The sequence below is a fragment of the Esox lucius genome, chromosome 5 (assembly GCF_011004845.1).
Source record: "Esox lucius isolate fEsoLuc1 chromosome 5, fEsoLuc1.pri, whole genome shotgun sequence".
Lineage (NCBI taxonomy): Eukaryota > Metazoa > Chordata > Actinopteri > Esociformes > Esocidae > Esox > Esox lucius.
Window position 1 is genome coordinate 21,636,900 of NC_047573.1, and position 18,587 is coordinate 21,655,486.

Genomic DNA, 18,587 nt, shown 5'->3' on the forward strand with positions numbered 1-18,587 from the left:
CAAGCCTAGACTACACAATCTTACTAAAGCACCGACATTACCTAAACTTAATCTAATCTAGTAGAAAGTATTAATTAAAATGTAATATTAGACATAATCCACCCTTGGTTTATATTCTCTTGGTTTATTATAATCACTTGAAAGCGCACAAATAAAAGAAAACTAACAACTTAAAGATCAACAATAGTTTTGAGACTGGTAACTAAACATTTTATAAACTGCAAAGACAATTAGGAAACAACAAAGACATTCAGTATACAATTAAACAATGTGCATAACTGAAGTAAAACTTAAGTATTACATAATAAGTTGTAAATCCACATTGTTCATGTAGCTGAATTACCTATACCAATTCTTGCCTTCTGGTTGCCATCAGACTCCTGAAAATCTTCACATATCGGCAGAAACTGTAGCCCAGTACACAGAGTGTGAAAAAGACAAACACTTGGTCCATATATTTAGTTATATACTCATACTTCCTGAAATGAAAGAATATATAGGGTATCATTTTTTGATAGGTGCTTGAATCAGGTTCGATAACAAAACTGAACACAAAATTAATCAATCTTAAACCAGGGATAGACAGTCTATTAATGGCTGTTTGCAATACTTGGTTTAAAAACTTGTGTCAAACAATAGGCCTTTAAGTTATCAGTAATTATTTTTTCTTCATAACTTACGGAATTGTGACACCATAGGTTTTGATGGCAAACACAGCACGAAGGTCACAGAAGCTGAGGATTGGAAAAAATATATGCTGGTTAAAAGCACTATTTCAATATATTTTAATCAAAACCTACTAAAAAGCTGAGTATGGACATTATAGTGAAAAGCAGACAACAGCCTCAAACAGTAAAAGGCTCGCAGAGGTTGTTAACCCTCTCCTCAGGGGCCCTCAGCCATTCCATGCCTGTGATCTATTCCAGAGCAAGCACACCTGATTAGACTTGTTAGCTGGTCATCCTGTCCTTGATTATAATATCAGTTGTGCCTCCTCAGGGCTGCAACAAAATTATTAAACCTCTGGGTGGTCTTACAGGGGAGTTTTGAACACTTCTGCAATAGTTGTTACCTGATGATTATTACTGACTAGTTGTCTGCACCTAGTGGTTGGGAGTGTAACTGCTCTAATAATGCCAGACGAAGAAAAGTGACCCAGTCTCAATTCGCATAATACCCATACTATATAGTATGTCAGATTAAGATGAGTATGTCATATTAAATTAAAGATCAGTCAAGTTCTAAACATGTCTATCTTGTCCTTGACCTAAAGATCACTGTGTTGATAAAAGTCCAGGAGCAAGAAGTGGTTTTCCTTTAAAAAATAATCAGTGGTTGGGAATGAGTGCCTCCAATTAATTTGGATCATCTGAGTTTTTGTGGGACAGTCACTTTATGAAAGTAACCATCATTCACAGCCTGTTGTTATAGAACTGAATAGAGCACCTCTATAACTCAGCTCCAGCCACTCATTCAGTATGGTGCAGGTGAAGTACACCACATTTTCATGCAGCGCGCCAGAACAGTTATTTCACTTTCAGTATGCACTTTAATATACAGTGCATTCCTTAATTATTGTACCCTTTGGTAAAGATATGCAAATAAGGTTAAGGGAAATTGGGAGAAAATTAAAGAAGTCTGTCCTTTTTATTGATTATTGATAATCGACACCCCTAGAAATTCTTATGAACCAAGAATCTTCTCATAAATATATTGTTTCATCTGAGTTCTTAGGAACTTTCTTAAGTGGTCATCCATAACTATTGGATTTACTGGGGTATAAATATGAGATTAATCATATACCAAACATAATAAGGTCAGAGAACACACATTAAATAAAACTAAAGGTTTTTGTTTTATTTAAATCATAAATTAGGTAATGGCAATTCAAAAAACAGTAGAACCTCGGATTCAGGAGGAACAGTGTGGTTTTCGTCCAGGCCGTGGAACACTGGACCAGCTCTATACCCTCTACAGGGTGATGGAGGGTTCATGGGAGTTTGCCCAACCAGTCCACATGTGTTTTGTGGATTTGGAGAAGGCATTCGACTGTGTCCCTCGCGACATCCTGTGGAGAGTGCTTCGGGAATATGGGGTCCTGGGTCCTTTGCTAAGGGCTGTCAGGTCCCTGTACAACCGAAGCAGGAGCTTGGTCCGCATTGCCGGCAGTAAGTCAGACTTGTTCCCTGTGCATGTTGGACTCCGGCAGGGCTGCCCTTTGTCACCGGTTCTGTTCGTAATTTTTATGGACAGAATTTCTAGGCGCAGCCAGGGGCCGGAGGGTGTCAGGTTTGGGGACCACACGATTTCGTCTCTGCTCTTTGCGGATGATGTTGTCGTGTTGGCCCCTTCAAGCCAGGACCTTCAGCATGCACTTGGACGGTTTGCAGCCGAGTGTGAAGCGGTGGGGATGAAAATCAGTACCTCCAAATCCGAGGCCATGGTCCTCAGTCGGAAAAGGGTGGCTTGCCCACTTCAGGTTGGTGGAGAGTGCCTGCCTCAAGTGGAGGAGTTTAAGTATCTAGGGGTCCTGTTCACGAGTGAGGGAAGGATGGAACGGGAGATTGACAGACGGATCGGTGCAGCTTCTGCAGTAATGCGGTCGATGTATCGGTCTGTCGTGGTGAAGAAAGAGCTGAGCCGCAAGGCGAAGCTCTCGATTTACCGGTCAATCTACGTTCCTACTCTCACCTATGGTCATGAGCTTTGGGTCATGACCGAAAGGACAAGATCCCGGATACAGGCGGCCGAAATGAGCTTTCTCCGCAGGGTGGCTGGGCGATCCCTTAGAGATAGGGTGAGAAGCTCGGTCACCCGGGAGGAGCTCAGAGTAGAGCCGCTGCTCCTCCACATCGAGAGGGGTCAGCTGAGGTGGCTTGGGCATCTGTTTCGGATGCCTCCGGAACGCCTTCCTGGGAAGGTGTTCCGGTCCCGTCCCACCGGGAAGAGACCCCGGGGAAGACCTAGGACACGCTGGAGGGACTATGTCTCCCGGCTGGCCTGGGAATGCCTCGGTGTCCCCCCGGAAGAGCTGGAGGAAGTGTCTGGGGAGAGGGAAGTCTGGGCATCCCTGCTTAGACTGCTGCCCCCGCAACCCGGCCCCGGATAAGCGGAAGATGATGCTATGCTATGCTATGCAATTCAAAAAAGGCTACACCCTGAAAATACCAATCTACACTATTAGGGCAAAGATTTGTTTACATCTACTGGCCTGGAAGAACACCCAAGTGTATTTTGTCACACAGCAAGAGGGATGATTTGAGAGTTAAAACAAATTCTTGAAGGATCATATTTTGAGAATTGCAGAAGTTGGTTGAATCTTGGGGTTAGTTAGTCTCTAAAACTACAGTGAGACGCCACCTCCGTGCTAACAAGCTGTCTAGATGTCATGCCAGAACAAAACCTCTACTCTCATTAAAGCATCTGACCATCAAACTTGGTGCTCAAAGGGTACCTACAGAAACTGCTGAATTTACTCTGAAATCATGTGAATAACTCCAAATTTAACATAGATGGCCAATTAACTTGGTGTGTGATTTTAAAGGTGATTGGCAGAGGTGTTGCTAGGATCCCAATACATTCAGTGCTTATCCCACTCCCCAGCCCTGCCCGGAACAGAAAGTACACAGTTTTGAATATAAGTGATTTTCGATGTACACGCTAGCGGCCTACGTGTCTACATTATCATAACGTACAATCTTAATTATAGATTATTAGATCAGGGGTTATTTTTTTATGATTATTATTTTTGGTCAATTTGAGATCCGGGGCTATTCATAAAAGACCCGGGGCTATAGCCCCAGAAACCCAGGCCTAACAACGCCACTGGTGATTGGTATCATGTAAGCTAATTTAGGATTGATATTAGAGGGGTATTAAGGGGTGCAGACTTATACATTTTTTATATTTCAGTTTAATATTGTTAACATAACTAAAATTCTAAACTCTTAAAGACTCTAAGGGAAGGTCATGACAACATTCGAAAAAGCGGCAGTATTAATATCATCCAAAAGGAGGACTGTTGCCCAAACCGAGATTGCTCAGTTGATTTCTGTAGTATTATTCAAGTAAGAGGCAGGTGCCATTGAAAGGGAGGAAGGCTCATCAGAAAATGAGTTTTCCCATACTCCCGGAGCCTGTAGTCATTGTGGTGGCACAGAGAAGAGAACATTTTCTCTTCTCTGTCTCACTCACCTGTCCAGGTTCTAACCACTGTGCAAGCTCTGCATTGTTTAGCTCTGCCTCTGTCCACCATTCATTCTTGCTATTGCTTTGAGAGATGGGGAGCTGTATGCATACCAGCGGAGGCTTTTTGTCCTGTAGTCCTGTTTTTTGTCCTGCACAATTTCGATGTACATGCTAGCGACCTACACGTCTACATTGTCATAATGCGAGATCAGAATTATAGATAAATAGATCAGGGGCTATTTATTTATTATTATTATTATTATTTTGGTCAATTTGAGACCCAGGGCTATAGCCCCGGCCAACCCAGGCCTAGCGACGCCACTGGTTTCAACTAAGGTACTGAAATGAAACTTCAGTTAATTTCAGACCAAAATCTCAGAGCCCTTTCAAATGGGAAGTAATCATTACCCAAGCAGCCAAGATGCTAAAACACATGGCTATTGATTCTAGTTTTTCAGTGTAATCCTCCACAGCACAGCAGAGAGGTCCTTCACTAACTGCACATCTTTTTTTAAAGTAGGGCCTTCAGGCAATCCTCAACAGTGTCAAACAAACCAGCTGCAAAGAAAAAAAATTCTGTTCTCAGCATGTGATTTGTGTTCCTATGTCCTGTCTATAACAAATTTCTATGACTGTCTATAACAAAGCGATGCTGGACATGTCCTTGTTTTCATAGGAAAGGCACTTTTTTCTTTGTCCATTAAAGTAACATCAAATTGATCAGAAAATTGTTAAAGTTGTAAATGACTATTGTAAGTGGAAACAGCTGATTTTGGATCTGGAAATGCCCCAGTTCTCATTGCTGGCACTGAGGTGGAGTGTGTGTCCAGCTTTAAATTTCTGGATGTCCACATCTCCGACGACCTCTCCTGGACCCTCAACATCTCAACCCTGGTTAAAAAGGCGCTGCAGTGCAGTGCAGTGGACAAACAACTCCGATCCATGGAGACCCCACCTCGCAACTTACAGGAATTAAAGGATCTGCTGCTAACGTCTTTGCCAGACACCACAGCACACCTTTAGAGGTCTAGTGAAGTCCATGCTTTGACAGTTCAAGGTTGTTTTTGCAGAAAAAGGGGGACCCACACAATATTAGGCAGGTGGTCATAATGTTATGGCTGATCAGTTTAGGTGTCCAATGTCATCAACCACTTGTTTCAAACTTGGAATTTCACGTCAAAGTGAGGGATGATTGTGATTCTATTTACACATTATGCACATACAGTATACAACATACTGTATATCACGCCCAAATGGGAGGTTTACATTGTTTGTGTGTTTTGTGTAGCACACTAGATAAGAGTAAAGTAGTTTGCAACACCAGGATTGTGGGTATGCACTCATAGTTTAAGTAACTCTGACATTGGCATCTGCAAAAAAGAAATATTAACAAAAGTGGGCAAACTTACAGTTCTTACTTTACAGTTTGCTTCAGGAAATCTAAAGGTTGTAACAATTTAGTCACCAAGCCATTGGTTGTTTGCCAACTGACCAGTTACACGTCACAAACTCGAAAATGATGGTTTCCTTGAATGTATTATTGTTGATTTGTAGAGTGAACTGTAGTATTCCAATGTATCTTGATAAATGCTCTTTTGTGTTGTCTTGCCTTAATTTCTGTTTGTTTGCCTTCCACAAGAACAATGAGCTCCTTCACCATACCACATTAAAACGCTTGTTGTCTTTATAGGCCATCTGATGTGTTTATCAGTACCATTTGTCCTGGTGGTCAGGCATTAAAACACCCAAATACCAGAACTATAAAAAACACCCAAACTGGTTCCAACAGACATGATCGATTAGTTCAATGTGATTGGAAGCTGCCACCTTGTGGCTGCCACCTGTAACTACAATAAAGGGTGATTGTGGGCCTACATCAGAAACCTAAATTAGTCCACTAAACAATGTCACTCAAAGAATTTGGCCCCGACTTGCTCTTGTTTGTTAGTTAATCTGTAATTCAATAAGTAATTTGTCCAGCAACCACTATGATCTAAATACAATGACACCAAAAGACAGTGGTCATTCACCTGTAATTGGGGTCCAGTACCTTCACACTGAACACATAGATAGCACTGTTCACCTGGGAAAATGTCAGGAAGTTGTTGGAACTACTGTTCATAATTTCATACTGCGTGTCCAGGTTCCCCAACTTGCCAGGGATGACCCCAAAACAAGTCCTGTAGTTCTAAAAAAGTAATAAAAGTGTATAGAACAATGATGAGAGCAGGTTTTTGGCAGTAAAAATGCATGCAGGTCAAGGAAAGTTAGGCGTGATACAGAGTTCCATACCTCAGGACCCCAGGCCTCCCCCAGGCTTTGCCCTGGAGTCAACAAAGACCTCCAAGTCTGAGCTTCACAGAGACAGCCAACCTGAAGGACATTTACATTTTAATTAGTAAGCCTACACTCTGATCCACAGTATAGAGTACATAGATTTTGTTCTTGATCAGTCAACTTGATCAGTTTGACTGAGGTGTATGCACTTTACCTGACGCATGGTTTCATTGAAAGAATAGTCCATCCGACCAAATATTTCCCACACTATGAAGTTGGCATTCACATTTCGAACAAAGTTGTCACCGTCATATCTGATAATATATACCCAATATTTTGAAATATGTGAATCTGAATTCCTGTTTTAATCTCTGATAGTTTTGGATCATTGGTTTTTTTACTTACAGGACAAGGGTTGGCTGAAATGGATTTTTATAGTGAGTTTCAAGTAGACATCCAAATGTATCCCAGTCATAATTCACAACCTGTTAAAAAAAAATGCATCGTTATTGCATAATATTTATTCAAACTTATGTAAATGTAAAAAATTACATTTGAACCTTAAGTCCATCAACACTCAAACCATCTCCAATCTTAAGTGTTACTACCTATACTAAAATAAAAGGAACACCCAGAGCTCTACTGAGTGCAATCTAAGACACATACTAGATCTTCTGGAGGTGGATTTCGGAGTACAGACCTGAAACGTTACAGAAACAGAATGTTTAAAAGCAAAGAACTGATAATATGAGACAATACTGTTTACTCAAATTCTTTGATTACCTTGGAATTGTATAGTTGGTGAGGCTGTTCATCTCACAAGGCATTCCCCAAGGCCTTAAAATAACAAGGCATCCCAGATTCAAAGTCAAAACAGTTAAGGAACAAAATGATCAGTTCACCATCACACTATAGCCCTAGCACAAAATTAATCTCACTAAATAGTTCCCACTCACCTAGCAACACGAATATGTCTATTTGGTGGACAGCCAACATTAAAGTTGGATATCTGTCAACAATAGGAATGTTGGTAAACGTTGTGCTACAGTCAAATCTCGATTCAACAAGACAGTTGAACTGTTTATTTTATTTTGAAAATCATTACCCGAGTCTTTGGCAAATTACATGTGTTACCAATCTGGTTGGGTATTAGTTCCAGGGTAACAATGCCACTTGTTTTTTTTCTGGGAAGAAAAGGAAACCGTTTATGGTCAGATAATATATTCACGAAATTGATTTAATTAAACCTTAGAATTAACATAAAACCCAAATTACACAAAAAGGACTAACATTAAATCTGTGTAACTTGTTGGGTCACTGTAGTCCACTTCCTGGCTGATTAGAAAGGTCTGAAAAATGAAAGCACAAGTAGTCGGAAGTCTCTTGAAGTAGTCATGGTAGATGATCTTGTATTCGTTCTACGGAGCATGAAGGAATTTAACAGTAGGAGTCTCACCATGTTAACAGTGTCCACACTGTTCACACCCTCAAAGAAAGACTTCTGCGTAATCAAAAGAAGGTCATTCCTGTTGCTAAGGAACCTGACATAAACACCTTTGCCTTCTGGATAAACTACCTTAGCCCACAGGACTATCTTCTCTCCCTTATCGATGTTATAACAAACAGAGTTCATGCTGTGCTCAAAGGAAATAAAGGGGCATTCGTGGTAGCTGCCCTTCATTGCGCTCCTAGTCTCCATGGTCATTGGGTACTTGTGGACATGCAGTCCCTCGGGCGTCAGGGTGAGCATGTTAAACTGCTCTTTCTGGTCCAGGTAGAGGACCGTGCGACTGGCCGGCTCCATCCACTGGGGCAGAAGCACCACCTCGTGCATGCCCACTTTACCGAAGAACAGCATGTTGTTCTCCATCTTCACCAGCATGTTCCATTGGTGATCTGAGAGACAGAGGAAAACATGCCCACCAATAAGACACGAAATGTACTAGGATGGCCGTCCTGGCCACACTTAAATAGCAGAGGTTGCTATTAAATATCCCAACTCAGGAGTCCTTTAAATAAATTAAAATAAAACGAAATTGCCTGAATCGCTGCAGAAGTTTGAAAGGACTTACCCAAGGACACTTGGTGAATTTTACTGCCTTGAGCTGCGGCACTGATGTGTGAGGCATTAAAGGGTCTGACCTCCCCCCAGTCGTTGTCGTTGTGAAAGCTGTAGAGGATGGTCTCTTCGTTCCACAGCAATAGGGATGCATGGGCTGATTCTAGGAAGCGCATTCGGAACGGCCCTTTGGGTATGTCCTCAGGCTTCAACTTGGCCATGAAGGTACTGGTTATCCAACCAGGGCTGAGTTCATTGTAACTGATGAGGACGGGGCGGAGGATGGCGCTTGGATTGTCGTTAATCACCAGAGTGGCCAGGGATGGCGGCTGGGAGCCGAACGACGCTGTTAAAATGGTAACGCTTGGCGGGAGCGTCAGCACAATTTGTAGAAAATTTGACCTACCCGGGTTTTTCAATTGCTTAGGGCCCAGAAGCAACAAATGGTCCTTCCACACAATTATAGAGCTGAGTTCAGTATCCTTAAAATTCAGAAGAGAATATGACATTATTATCATTATTACATTTGGATTCAACTTTGGTTATTTACAATAGATTAAACAGGAAAATCAAAGTCGTCAGGACTGTTTGTATTCCATCCACTTCTTTTGCTCACCTGACCCGGGTAGTGACTTACGCAGCACGTTCTCTGATAGAGACCCTTCACTCCACTCGTGGGAAGCTGCGGATGTTCTGTCAGCACGCCATCCTGGTTATCCCTCCAGTACAGGGCGCCATCTATTCTGAATATGATGCCGTCCTCAAGAAGAGCTGCTTGGTCCACAGTGAAATATCCCTCAAGAGGGACAGGCAACATTCCTGGGTCCACCTTAAGCTCCTCGGAAGTGAGGAAGGCATTCTTAGTTATTAGGGTTCCTGAGTCGGAGAGGAGCAGAGCCTGATAGGGTTTGCAGGTGCCCCACACCAAGGATAACGGGCATCCTGGGGCCAGACGCAAAGACACTTCACGCCCCCCGTTGGGAACTTCGGGTTCTGCCCCATAAAATGTGTGCTGACTGTCTATAACAAAGCGATGCTGGAAACTGATTGGCTGACCATAAATGCGAACATTGTTGTATTCTCTGTCACCAGGGATGGCCACTTCCCAAAACCATCTATGATAGAAAGTATATACGGTTATTATTGGTATGGAAGAACTTGCTTAGTCTTTTAGGCGATACATATTGTATGATCACCCATCTTTCTGGAAAATCCCTGGGAGTTTCTGCGTTGAATTCAACATCTGGATCACTGGGTACTGTCCGTTGTTGTAGAAATGTTTAGTGATATACCTGGATTGCTGTGGGACAAGGATGCAATTGTAGGTGCAATTGACAAACTATTAATTTCTGTCAGAGATGACAGTGGCAAAGTGGTCTAACCAGAGAAGGAACAATTGCCGTTTTGGCGATTTCAGCAGGGTCCGCTTGCTCGGGATCAACAATCCACATTCTCACTTTCTGAAAGAAAAAACAAAACATTTTACATTAAATGTATGATATACGTCAAAGCGGATGTTGATGTTTTTCTTGTGCCACATTTTTTTGTAGTCATATTATTTTCCCCTTAAACTACTATTAAAAATTGAAAGTATATTTTACCTGGGAGCTTGTATCTGTTGAATCACTAAACAAGATTTTTGTTTTTAATTATCCCATTATATGAAAAACCATATACTCCAAGACATGAATTCTTATTCCACAAAAATACAGAAAATGTTCTTTTACCTGTCCATAGGTATTACAGCATACCAGATAAAACTGAAAAAAGAATCCATGATGAAAAGATTCCTGGTTTCTTCTTCCTCTAGTGACTGTTCATAGCATGCAATATAGATAATTACAACGTAATAAGTATGTATACAGTCTCTTGCATTTCTGTTTGTACATTGCCCTAAGGTACCCAATTCTTTGTACTGAATAAAAAAAATTAAACAACAATGTTCAACAACAACACATTCATTTTAATAAGAGTACACATTAAATGGCATAAATCCCAAAGCACTGCAGTTTCAAAACAACTATATTCAAATTAAGCTGGGAAGATGTTACCAGGGATCTAAATGTTTTCAGCACCCCCCCCCCCCCCCCACCACTTCATTGTCCACTAGTTATTATAATTATTTATATATACAAATAACTGCCACACATTTTTAGTAACTTTAACTACCCAGTTAAATTTATGAAAGTACTTACAGACACCAATGGCTTTACCGTTTTGAAACCAGTGGAAGTGCATTTCATGATGGCATTCGGGGAGCTCAGTGGAGTAGACAAATTTTACAAGAGAAAGAAATGTCAATAAAATGCAATAATGATATAGTTTTAACTCACAAGGAGAAATTACAAACATCTTCCGATGACAAATATTAACTATTTTTCTCTACCTTTTATTGTTGACATTACACGACTCAGGATACTCCCATTCAACAAGGTCAGATCCATCATACTTGAAGAAAACCTAAACATAAGACTTCTTTTAAGCACACTGAAGTCTCTGTAGCTAATAAAACTGTATGACTTGTGGTGTATATCAAAATGTCCATAGGGGTTCTGGTATATGACAAATATTCCAGTTCTCAGACAGAATGTGTCCGGATAAAGCCATGATATAGCCTATTGGCCATATACCAAATACTCATGAAGTGGCTTTATACCTATTATGATCTTGCCAACACAATTATACTGTGGTATACAGTTCATTTTCCCCTGCATTCAGCATTCATAACAATTTGTTTTGTAATTAACAATAATCAATGAGAAATTCAAAAGTAGGAATTATACTGAGGCTTCTTTCCAAGTATATCACATATGTACCCTTCTGAAATTGTAGGACTTTATCAAGTACTGTAACTTACTACTTACCAAAAGAAAAACATTTATACATTTCAAAGATTGTTCGACTTAGAAACCTTAGTCCATATTTTTTTCAAACCTGGTTAAGTTACTTGCTAGCATATGTAATCCCAACATTTATTTTTTGGAGAACGTACAGTACTTCAGGATTTTTCTTCTTGTAATGAAAATATCTACTGTATATAAATTAATTATTATTAATATAAGTATTTTAATTTTATGATTATAATCTACTTGCTGAATATCGTTATATATGTTAAATATCAAAATTAACGAACTTCTTTAGCTATAGGTTATTTACCGCATTCTGTAGTGTAAATAAGCTTTCGTCCTCCAAAATATTATTGTATCTGTAAATGAAATGAAGAGGTTACTGTACAGCTATACGTTTACATGAAAGCATTATTAAATTAGCTAACTGCATAAAGTTGAAACTTGGCAAGCTAGCAACTACGAGATTAAGAGGAGCTGGCGGTTATAAAATCTCGCTAATAACGTTAGCTAGTTAGCTATTTATTTTATTTTAGCCGTAAATGTGTAGCTAGCTAATTACTTAGTTACATTACCTCCACACTCCAAAGTTTAATTCTAATTTCAGTTGTAAAAGGACTGCCAAAAAATGTAGCCCCCTCATACTGTATAGTTTTGTATTTATACACTTGTTTTTCCGCTTTAGCTCGGCCAAAATAAATTGTTTGTATCACACTTTATGTACTGCCATCGTTGCTGCGTTCCAGACCGCCAAAAGCGAAGGAAAGGGGTGGAGCTTGCATGCTATTAAAACATGTTAAACACCCCTTATTACAATTCAGCTCTTTGAACAAATTTGAGACGAATCGAATGCATGCTTTTTGTTTAGGAAAACAACCACCAATGGTTGGTGGCATCATAATTTAGGAGTAGTAAGACTTAGTAATGACTGGAACCAAACATAAAATTGTGGCAAACACTACAAAAGGTTTGCATGTGTTTGATACAATATTCAGCTGGTTTCCTTATACATGAGTGGGACATGTATAAGGATTACATTTTTGAAAATGGTATTTGGTTCCCCCAACTTTTTATCAACTCTTTTTAAAAGAAAATCTCAAACTCTTTAGAACGTTGCAGTGGCAGTACGGTAAGCAATTGCGTCATTCGAATCAGACTTTATGACCACACGCAGGCACTTTGCTTGAGGTACAGCAGTTGCTGGATAGGTCTGGTTATCTTAGTAGAGGCTTCTGTTGCACCTAGCAACTGCGATCTCAGCCTCGTGAAATGTTGGTATCCTAGCTGACATTACCTCCCGCAACGTATGAATTAGGTAGATATTTATCTTATCAAAGTGTTTTTCTAAAACCGGTAAGGTGTAGTTAGGCTAATGTTATATGTGAATGATATTGATAATTGCAAAATATATATTAGCTTGCCATCTAAGGTTATTTCGCTATCTAGCAAACAGTCTACATTACACTAGGTTCACCTCACTCACAGCTAGCACCGTATGACACCAGCCAAGAAACGACTGCAGTTAGACAAACGGGCGTTTTCTTATGCAAAGACAAAGTATGTGGTACAGCTAGCTATGAGACTATATAGTTAGAATACACTCACCTAAAGGATTATTAGGAACACCATACTAATACTGTTTTTGACCCCCTTTCGCCTTCAGAACTGCCTTAATTCTATGTGGCATTGATTCAACAAGGTGCTGAAAGCATTCTTTAGAAATGTTGGCCCATATTGATAGGATAGCATCTTGCAGTTGATGGAGATTTGTGGGACGCACATCCAGGGCACGAAACTCCCGTTCCACCACATCCCAAAGATGCTCTATTGGGTTGAGATCTGGTGACTGTGGGGGCCATTTCAGTACAGTGAACTCATTGTCATGTTCAAGAAACCAATTTGAAATGATTCGAGCTTTGTGAGATGGTGCATTATCCTGCTGGAAGTAGACATCAGAGGATGGGTACATGGTGGTCATAAAGGGATGGACATGGTCAGAAACAATGCTCAGGTAGGCCATGGCATTTGAACGATGCCCAATTGGCACTAAGGGGCCTAAAGTGTGCCAAGAAAACATCCCCCACACCATTACACCATCACCAGCAGCCTGCACAGTGGTAACAAGGCATGATGGATCCATGTTCTCATTCTGTTTACGCCAAATTCTGACTCTACCATCTGAATGTCTCAACATAAATCGAGACTCATCAGACCAGGTAACATTCTTCCAGTCTTCAACTGTCCAATTTTGGTGAGCTTGTGCAAATTGTAGCCTCTTTTTCCTATTTGTAGTGGAGATGAGTGGTACCCGGTGGGGTCTTCTGCTGTTGTAGCCCATCCGCCTCAAGGTTATCCATGTTGTGGCTTCACAAATGCTTTGCTGCATACCTCGGCTGTAACGAGTGGTTATTTCAGTCAAAGTTGCTCTTCTATCAGCTTGACCCAGTCGGCCCATTCTCCTCTGACCTCTAGCATCAACAAGGCATTTTCGCCCACAGGACTGCCGCATACTGGATGTTTTTCCCTTTTCACACCATTTCCTTGTAAACCCTAGAAATGGTTGTGCGTGAAAATCCCAGTACCTGAGCAGATTGTGAAATACTCAGACCGGCACCAACAACCATGCCACGCTCAAAATTGCTTAAATCACCCATTCTTTCCCATTCTGACATTCAGTTTGGAGTTCAGGAGATTGTCTTGACCAGGACCACACCCCTAAATGCATTGAAGCAACTGCCATGTGATTGGTTGATTAGATAATTGCATTAATGAGAAATTGAACAGGTGTTCCTAATAATCCTTTAGGTGAGTGTAGATCAAACATTGCTTGACCTCTATAAAAATGTTTTTTGTAATTTTAGTTTATATTGTGTGTTTTTATGCGGTTATCATAGTCAGACATCAGGATCGGGGGGGGTCCATGTTAGGACAGCTTGCACCCCGGCCCGGCGTCACCATGCAATGCCCTCACATTTGAAATCAAACCTATGCCCCTGGATTCAACACTTTTCACTCCATTCTAGCCATTAATATGAACTGTCGTTTTTCATTGATCTTCTAGTACAAATAAGCATTCCCGCTTCCCATTTTTTTCAGTCAGCCATTCATTTGGCTCCTAAATCACTCTTCAGTACCTAATGCTTAATAAATAAGGAAAATGGCAACCTTTTAATACCTATCACTATTTCAGATCCCTGACAAAATATATAGATTTACTGCCTGAATTCTTTTTTTAAATAAGTGTGGATTTAAATGTGGCCTACAATTGTATTTAAAATTTTAAGACATGCTAAACCAGCACAACTTTCAGTATGGATTGCTTACATTTTGATACTGACCCCCTGGAGAAAATAAACCATGCTGTACCACCTGAGCTACACAGTACCTATTATCTTTAATGAAACTTTCCACTCACTAGCTTTTGTTCCTGTGATGAGGAATTACCATCTCCTGATAATGTTTTTACAATTGATCTGCAGATATTCCTTCTCTGGAAAATGGCAGTAGTAACAGTATACAAATCACAGAGCCAAATGAACAACCCCTCTCTTACGATTCATGAACACTGAGGACTGGTTACTAACAATATACCATGGATTTATCTGGGGTTGTTTGTCAGGGAAAGGGGAAAGATTTTTGGCAACCTGCAGAGCTAGCTACAGCTTTAATGACTTTCTTTCATTCTCTCTGCAATGAGTAGACAAGACAAAATAGGTCACAATCTGCATGAAGGTTTTGAGTTAGGCTAAGTTCACATTTTAAGGGTTGCCCTATTTGATTGACAGTAGGCAAATGAACAGCATGTGGCTCAGGTGTGAAGGATCCTTGTTTATTCTGATCACTTCCATCAAAATTGGGAAGATGTCCTGGATGTGAACTTAGCCCCACCCTGCAGGAGGGCCCAGCAATAGTGACGCAGCCAGTCAGGAAACACTTACATGCTGCAGTGATTGTATTCACAGTCACCTTAGGGAGTACAGTCACTGTGCACCCTATTGACAACATTGCCGGCATTGATTGTCCATGACAAATCTTCAGCTAAGTGGACACCTAGGAATGAAAACAGTTGCCTCTACTGTAGCCCCGTTGATGTGGATTGAGGCGTACTCTCAGATTCTTAAAGTCAACATTCAACCTTCTTTGTTTAGTTGAGGGAGAGGTTGTTTTCCAGGCAGGCAGGCACCCCATGCCAATTGGCTTACCTCCTTACAGAGTCATGACTGCTGTTTAATTTTTGCCAGTGGCGTAGTTGGGCCTGGGCGTCCGGGGCTATAGCCCTGGATCTTTTATGAATAGCCCCGGATCTAAAATTGACCATAAAATTATAATAAAGAAATAGCCCCTGATCTATTCATTTGTAATTCCAATCACGCATTATGACACTGTAAACATGTAGGTAGCGTGTACATCGACATTTTCCGCATGTACATTCATAACCCTGTACTTTCTGTCTCAGGCAGGGCTGGGGGGTCGGCTAAGCCCTGAATGTATTGGGATCCTAGCGATGCCTCTGATTTTTGCCAATCAAGATTTCCAGCTTTTCAGCCAAACAACCTGTCTTCCCAGAATGTCAGTAACCTTGCTCTTCTAATGATCGTAGAGGTCTATCGAATGTACATTTTAGAATATGGTTTCTGGTGTGTGTTGCCCCACGATTGAGTTGTAACAAGGTGGCCTAAAGGGGGAGAGCTTGGCAGTATTGTTATGATTAGGTTTGGCGTTTTGTCCTCAGTTTGGCAATGTTAGGATACATTTACTATCCGGTGAAACCATTCCTGTCTACTGTGACAGTGTTTTCTCTGCCATAAATGTTATAATGTACCATCAGTGTGTAGAAAGGAACAGCGTAGATGTGCCAGGTGCAGTAGATTCCATTTAATAGAGAAATGCCTGGAGGACAAACCCTATATAGCAATTGTGGAGGAAATCATGAAGCCAGATCTTTAGAGTAGCCTTTTATAGTGAAACGAATATATGTAGTGAACTTAAGAGTAAGACAGTGTGACTCTTGCTTAGACAGTGAGAAGGGGGTGATACTGGACTGAAAGGGAATGTTCCCCCTGTTCCGCTGTGTTTATAAGTGGACAATTACATGGTGTAGGTACCCCAGCAACCGTGCCTAGGGGTCGACATTGTAGTATTTATTGTTTAGTTTTTGTGTGTGTGTGGGGGGGGGGGTTGGCTTTGAACAGTAAGTGGCGGCATATGCTTCAAAAGATTCAGTTTAGAAATTATACAAATACATGTTCATTTAAATGAGTGACAGAGTACCTGATTCCCAAGATCGTTGTGTGCTGTCTTAAGCTAGCACTCACACTCTTTATAGCGTAACTCTGTTAGCCTATACATAGGCTAATATTGAAACCTTAAAATTCACAATAGTAAGAACCAATAAGCAAACGTGTAATTTAACATCGCTGATTATTTTTTATGATGCGGTACGTGCTTTTCCGTATGGTATCAGAAACGAAAGTTGATTTACCACTGAAGAAGAGCTAATATAGCTTACAACTGTGTTTATTGGATCGCAAGAAAAGCTTTGACAGCTCAATATTTGTAGTAGCCTACAATATCAAAGTTTGAGACGTATGCTAAATTCTTGATTGGTTAAATATTTTAGGGATATTTTCGTGGAAAATATATATATATATATATATATATATATATATATTTGAGGGATATTTTCATGGAATATATATATATTCCACGAAAATATCCCTCAAATATTTAACCAATCAAGAATTTAGCATACGTCTCAAACTTTGATATTGTAGGCTACTACATATAATTATGTATGTACCACTTGCATTTTGTTCACTGACCTTCCTTGTCTAGAGTACGCGCCATGTATTTGTCATTTTCAGTTTTGCTGATTTTATCAATATTTATCCTTCTATACCAGGGGTGTCCAAACAGTTCCACTGAGGGCCGAGTGTCTGCAGGTTTTTTGGTTTTTCCTAAAAATTGGTTCCCAGTTCACACCTAAACAACCAGGTGAGGGTAGAAACTAACCGATTAGTAACCTAATTAGTCAATCAAGTACAAGGTGAAAGCAAAAACCTGCAGGCACTCATGGAACTGTTTGGACACCCATGTTCTATACAATCATTTTTTAATTGCTCACTATCCATATGAGTTAGAGATCTACAAACAAGTGTATTGTGTACCTTTATCTCTATTCTGAAAGGTACATTTCTTATTTTTTCCCAATTCATAATCTTGATTTTATTTTAAAATGTTATGCATTATTACAACTCTATTACCGAATTCACATGAACTATTTTGAATAACTTACAATCCAGATGACATGTACCTCTAAAATCACTTGCGTTTTGTTCACTGACCTTCCTTGTCAAGAGTACTCCCATTACATTTGCCACTTAAAATTTTGGTAAGTTTACAGGAATTTATCTTTCTGAGCAACTCCATATTCATAATCTTGATTTTATTTTAAAATTACACGCATTATTAAAACTCTATTACCTAATTCACATGATAAAGGAACACAACACACTTGTTTGTAGATCTCTATGTTAGAGATGTAATAAGGTTGACATTTTTACAAAAATAAAGATAAATAATGGGAAGGTGTACCTTTGTAAGATCAGGTAAAGGAACATAAACTTTTCTGTACATCTCCAGCTAATATGGGTTTTTGAGCTATTAGAAAAATGCAGTTTAGAATGAGAAATTAAAGAAGTAAAAACAGCAATTATAAGTTTGGAATTGGGACGGGAGGGAAGGAAGGTCAGTGACAAAAGTATACATTTATTTAGAGCTAATATGTCGCTTGGATAATATCATCTGTAAAATGATTTAGGCTTAGCCTATTTGTGTTTTATATATTTTTTTAGTATTAACAAATAATAACACATTTTTTAAATTGTAAATGTGGAGGAAAATTTAAGTTGGCACGAAGAAAGAAAATGTCTAAACAATGATTTCTGCCGAATGCACTTGCGTTGCGTTTGCCTCATCCACGTAATATTCCTCCATTGAAAGTTACGTAAAATAGTTTTTTGAAAACTGATCGAAACCGACAAACAAAAGAGCGTACCTTACTCTCTACCTTAACCTGATTCTATACATATCGCTGTAGTCTTTGTAGGATGTTTTTGGGGAGCGCTATTTACAAGCAAACTCTGAATATCAAACATAAAACCAAATTTACTGTGTTGGCATGGAAATTTTTTTAATTATTGCACAAAGTGTATCTC

General features: G+C 39.9%; 1 protein-coding gene across 1 annotated transcript; it reads right to left on the minus strand.

The window, feature by feature from the left end:
• Positions 1 to 152: 152 nt before the first annotated feature.
• On the minus strand, positions 153 to 12,114 carry catspere (catsper channel auxiliary subunit epsilon). The gene is made up of 22 exons (XM_020046340.2): positions 11,946 to 12,114; positions 11,681 to 11,729; positions 10,911 to 10,984; positions 10,720 to 10,783; positions 10,252 to 10,337; positions 10,126 to 10,150; positions 9,907 to 9,984; positions 9,721 to 9,824; positions 9,141 to 9,639; positions 8,538 to 9,006; positions 7,922 to 8,361; positions 7,756 to 7,814; positions 7,571 to 7,649; positions 7,422 to 7,474; positions 7,249 to 7,302; positions 7,132 to 7,165; positions 6,871 to 6,950; positions 6,680 to 6,779; positions 6,481 to 6,561; positions 6,219 to 6,376; positions 681 to 734; positions 153 to 479 (listed from the first exon to the last, which is right to left on the minus strand). Exons 1-22 carry the CDS (start codon positions 12,011 to 12,013, stop codon positions 344 to 346), a joined length of 2,844 nt encoding a protein of 947 aa, XP_019901899.2. The 5' UTR covers positions 12,014 to 12,114; the 3' UTR covers positions 153 to 343.
• Between the last annotated feature and the right edge of the window lie 6,473 nt (positions 12,115 to 18,587).